This window comes from Belonocnema kinseyi, chromosome 1, assembly GCF_010883055.1.
Source record: "Belonocnema kinseyi isolate 2016_QV_RU_SX_M_011 chromosome 1, B_treatae_v1, whole genome shotgun sequence".
Taxonomy (NCBI): Eukaryota; Metazoa; Arthropoda; class Insecta; order Hymenoptera; family Cynipidae; genus Belonocnema; species Belonocnema kinseyi.
In genome coordinates, this window is record NC_046657.1 from 173,468,634 (window position 1) to 173,474,115 (window position 5,482).

Below are 5,482 nucleotides of genomic sequence, written 5' to 3' on the forward strand. Positions count from 1 at the left end.
AACTAAAGTTAAAAAATGTCAAGTATGCAGAATATTATGTTTTTCGAGTAGTTTCGTCTCAAAAACAAAACCCGTCTCACAACTCCCCAATCTCCCCTACATATTATATTTATTTATTATAATATCAGTTAAATGTTAATCTGCCTTGAAATGAATGCATTAAACTTTAAATGGGCAATTTTCCTACGAAACGCCGGCAAAATTTCGTAGTTTTTTACATGAGTGAAACCCGAAATAACTCGTTATCAAAATGAATCATCGTAAAAGCATTACATCTATTTCGAATAGCTTCCAAATACATATATTTTATATCAAGTAGAAATTCAGATTGATATTTCTTAACCTATTAAAAAAATATTTTCACTTTTTTTTAAATTTTCAAAATGTTGAAAAGCATATAATTCCACAAAAATTTTTAAGTCGTAAAATTTGTATTTTTAATTTTGAAAATTCTCTTTTTAAATTTTTTTCTAATCGAAAAATTTAACTAAGATAGTTTCTTTATATATTTGAGTTCTAGTGAAAATTTTAAATGAAATTTTCTAATCTAACAAAAAAATATTTTTTTTCTATTTTTCTGAACGTTTTCAAAAGTATACAACTTTTCTAATTTTCTTTGAAATTGAATATTTTATTATGACAATTTACAATTCTTCTACCCACTTATAATGAACATTGACAATAAAAATTTCTAAAATTAAAAAAAAATTCGAGTTTTGAAAATGCTCTCAATTTTTTTATTTTGGTTGGAAATATCTGCTTAACGAACTTAACCTTCATCTTGGGCACCTTAAGAAGTGTATCAAATGATTACTCGTTTCGAAGAAATCCTTCAAAAGTTAGCGTGGCTACAACATTTAGGTAACCATACTGCTGGTTAAAGAACTTAAGCTGTATGTTTGCAGCACAAACTAGTGTGCAAAAGGAAAATTGAATTGAAAAGTTCCTCCGAAAGTTATTGCGTCGTCAGACAATGGACATACTGACATTTTCGGGAAAACTATTTTTTCTGACTCAGGGGGTCCCAAAACGTCAAGAAATGACAAAACCTGGATAGGGCCAAAATCACAAATCTAAGATATTCAATTTAAATGATGAGACTGTAAAAAGTTATAATTTTTAAAGCAATAGAAATACTGCAATTTTGACCATGTCAACGTTGTGAGTTCAAAAATTAATTCAATATTTCAAACCTAATTACAATTTATTTCATTAGAATACAGTGAAGTCATGCAGATTATGTCAAGAATTTCATGAAATTGTCCGAGTAGTTTTTTTAAGGTACCATTATATGAGTATGAATCATCAATAAGCCTAAGAGAAAACCTGCGGAAAAAGCGAAAGCCCGTGGCCACCGTAGGTTAATTGCGCGAATCCCCCTCAGGTAGGTCGTGAACTATAGGTTAGTTGCGCTGAAAGTGGTCGGTAAACTTTTTGCTTAATTTTCAGGTATGGTCAGGCTCCACCCGACTTAATTTTTTCTACTACTTTTCGGTCTATCCATGTACCTTAGTGTGAGTGAGTCAAGTCCAGCAAGGGTCTTTTGTCCACAGGCATGTCAAAGTACAGAAATTTAAAAAATTTAAATTTTTCAACTAGCATTTTGAAAATAGCCTTATCAGCATCTACGAATTTTTCCGATTCCAATGATATATTACTTGCCTAGAAAAGTAAAAAATTTAAAAGAGTTTAATATCAAGAAACATCAGATTTACAGTCAATTTAATACTAAATGCTTCTCAAATTTTCAACCTTTATAAACGAATTACATGTCTTTGTAATCGGAAAAATACAGATACATACATAATAACATAAGAATATTTATTTGTGTTCGTCCACCTACATCATTTCGCAGTAAATCCAGAGATATTATTTATCTGAATTTGGATAAAACGCTGGAAACGGTTGAAAACAATAATTATCCGTCGTCGGATAAATGTAGTTGTCAAATGTTTGCAACGTTTTTATCAAACTTCAGATCAATAATATCCATAAGATTTACATTTTTATACAATATATAAACACTTTTACATAGCTTATAAGAATATACAAAAAAAACCCTATCACAGTGTAAGAACTTATAGTTGTAACAAAAAAGTTGAACAAATTGCAGTACCCATTGTGATAACATTATAGTTTCTTCAATATATGAAATATACTCGTACGCTTATAAGCTGATGCGATACTGTGGAAAAATAACTTTGAATTTTCTGTCTTGCATTACTTTAGAATTTATTAATCCACTACTTCTACTATGATATAATTTCATTTTTCCATTTTTCTAAAAATTATGTATTTTTGAGATCCATTAGTTAAGGATGAAGTTTAGATTTTCAAATTTCGGAACAGGTATAGGCTTAGCGGAATTAACCCGTATGATTAAAAAGCCTTTTTCGATCCAGGGATTAGACAGGTCAATTCGCGCAGCTAACCTACGCCCGTGGCCACACAATACAATAAAAAAATCTAACTCCAACAAAAACATTAACCGGTGACGCGAAAAATCTGCCCTTTTACAAATAAATGAATGTATACATCAATGTTTGCCACGTCATCTGGAGAAAAAAAACTAACTGTTTTAATTCGTATTTTTTAAATGAAATGTTATTGTCATCCATGATGTTTTTTCTTTAACTACTTTAAAAATAAAACTAATTTTATGAACTTAACCTGCAAAATTTCAGTGAACTTACCAGGTTGCAGTAAAGTCTACAACAACTAGTTTTGTCCCTGCGCTACTCATTTCCCCGTGAAAATGACTATCATCGTTAATTACACGCACAGCTCCCATATTTACTGTATTGCTTCTTATATTATGCTATCAAATATACAGTTGTAAAACTGTAGTTAATATAATCATAAATGACTGGCTTAATTTTCTTTAGGTAGAGTCATGATCTAACAAATACATGGCCTAGCCACGAGCAAGTAAAAAAAACCGAATCAATAACGACCCACCGCTTAATTGCTCCATCTTGGATAAGATAGGCGGCAAACGTAAGGGATTTTAAAATGCAAAATGTAATAATAAAATTTTTTTGTACTTTTCAGGTGTATAAATATTTGAATCCTCATAAAATGTGTTATAATAATGTTGAAGTTCATTAAAGGAAAATACGGATTAACTATAATTTTAGGTTATGTGTTTCATAACTTCTTTCTGCTGACAAAAAATAACGTATCTGTGTCAAATAAAATGAAATTGAAGTCAAGTGGGAAAGTTCTGACTAAAGAAAATTATATAATGCAGTGCAGGTTGGCCGCTGGACCGGGAAACCTGGAAAACCAGGAAATTACAGTGAATTTATTTTTTGACCGCGAATGTTACAAAATTTGTATAATAAAAATGTTGTCAAACTTTGATTTCAACCGTTTTTTTTAAATTTCCTAAATTGTGATTTTTATAGATTATTATACCATTTAGTTTAGGATGCTTAATTCGAAAATCTGTCACTTTAAAAATTTTCCAGTAATAATTTTTTTATTTTTCAGCATATATTTTAATTGAAGAATTTTAAAATGCAGTTTTAGAGGTTAAAAAAATTAGAAATTAGAAGTTTTTAAAATCGAAGATTTTTTTATAAAGAACTAGGTGGCCGTCGGACTGGGAAACCGAGAATTTTACGAATTTTCAGAAGAAAAATCTGCCCAAGCTATATTTTATCAGTTTTAAAAATAATTAAAGTGCAGTTTTGAGGATTTAAACAATTAAAATTTTCAAGTATTTGAAGCTGAAAATTTTTGATAAGAAACAGTTTTATTTTTTCAACTGTAAATATTAAATAAATAAATTATTTTAAAAATGGATCTGTACTCATGATTTATCAATAATATATTTTTCACTCACAGTTTCAGGTATTCTTTTATTTCAGGTTATCCTTTATTTCGCTTCGCGAAATCCTTACCAATTCCAAAAGCAGTGGCAACACTACGGTCATACTTTGCCCTCACATTTAGTAAATCGAACCAATCATTAAAGAGTTACAAAACTTTACTAGTTTCTTCACAACCCTTGAAATCCATGAAATTCTCATTACCAAATAGTAAGAACTGCTGTAGACAAAACGTCAGTGCCTTAGCATTTTTATTGGAAAAAACTTGCGTGCCTAATTTAACTTTTTGCCGTGCATTTCCTTTACAATATAAATGCTCCAGGGTTAAGGAAAAGGCACATTTGTGGGGGACGTCTGCAAAAACATGCACTTTTGTAGTCGGATTCGAGGGATGTTGGAAGTACACATTCTGCTCCTCTTCTATGCCGATGCCGAGGTCGGTTGGAAGCATGCATGTCGGACACCATTCCCACAACTAGGTATCCACATTCCTCCAACTGCCGTATAATATCTAATAAGATATCTTTGGTCATTGCTGTGTCGAAATCAGCATAGGCGACTTGTTTCCATTTCGAAAACAAGCCTCGAAATATGACTGTTTGACAAGCCCTGTGTGGCCCAAGAACTCGCTCCTTCTTTTTGTCAATGCAAAAAAGAGGCGACAAATGCACTTCGTCGAAGTTGGCAATAGCTATCTTGTCCCTTTTGGATAGTGTGGCACCTTTCTTTTTCATTATCTTTAAAACATTCTTTAAGACACCGGGTTCTACATAAAATGTAGCAACCCAACGTCTTCATGACGAAAGTCCGGGCAGAGGAATTTTAACAACTTTCCTCAGATAATTATAGGTTTGCGTGCTAAGGACTTACAATGATATTGCTCCTGCAATATCTTCTGCGCTCCCCTTGCTTGTTTGCCGGGATTTAAAAGCATGTGAATTTGGCCCGGTGTAAACATTGTTTTCAGTCTGCTGATTATATGACTTTTTTCAATGCGAGCCAAATTCAACGTAGCCTCAGCTTGATCTGCTCTTATTTTGTGTTTGTGGCAATTTCTTTTCCACGTAGCCTTACTGTCCTTCGTTTGAAGAAATTGAATGAGAGTCTGTTCACTTTCCTCTCTCGCTATTTCCTTCTCCTGTCGCAGGTCTCTATTTTCCCTCTTGAGCCTTTCATTTTCAACAGCATTCTCTTCAGCTTCTTCCACTATCTCAGTTTCCAGCTGTTCTATTTCGGATGCAATTTGTTTCTTTTTCTTTGCTAGATTTTTCAAACATTTTTGGCGATCATCTTCGGAGGAGCATGGCGACATTAAGGCAGTGATTGCATTTAGTAATGCATTGCTTACGTCCGAAAAGCGATTCCCGCACTCAGCATTTCCTGACTGGTCTGATGAAAGATCTGCACTTCCTGATGAGCCATTTGCACCTGTGTATCGTGATGAGTCCTTTGCATCTGCATCTTCCAATGACCTGTTTGCACTTGCACTTCCTGCCAAGTCATTTTGAGCAACGTCTGTTGCAGGATCAGCATTTTTTGTAACGTTTCTGGTTGGGATGGCATCTTTTCGAAGCTTCCTTTCTTTCCTCGGACTCGTTAGGAGTACGGTGTCGACGTAAGACTTCTCTCTGAATCAAATTTTGAAATAA

The 5,482-nt window shown here is 32.9% G+C and overlaps 1 protein-coding gene across 2 annotated transcripts in view; it reads right to left on the reverse strand.

The window, feature by feature from the left end:
- The window catches only part of LOC117170676 (thioredoxin-like protein 1), a 69,198-nt gene extending 66,253 nt beyond the window's left edge, over positions 1 to 2,945 (reverse strand). The window contains exon 1 of one of the 2 annotated variants that reach the window (XM_033357614.1): positions 2,694 to 2,938. In XM_033357614.1, the coding sequence (XP_033213505.1) occupies positions 2,694 to 2,791 (98 nt within the window). In that variant the 5' untranslated portion in view covers positions 2,792 to 2,938. Of the gene's footprint in view, positions 1 to 2,693 lie in introns of both variants that reach the window. The other variant, XM_033357624.1, reaches the window with a different exon arrangement.
- Between the last annotated feature and the right edge of the window lie 2,537 nt (positions 2,946 to 5,482).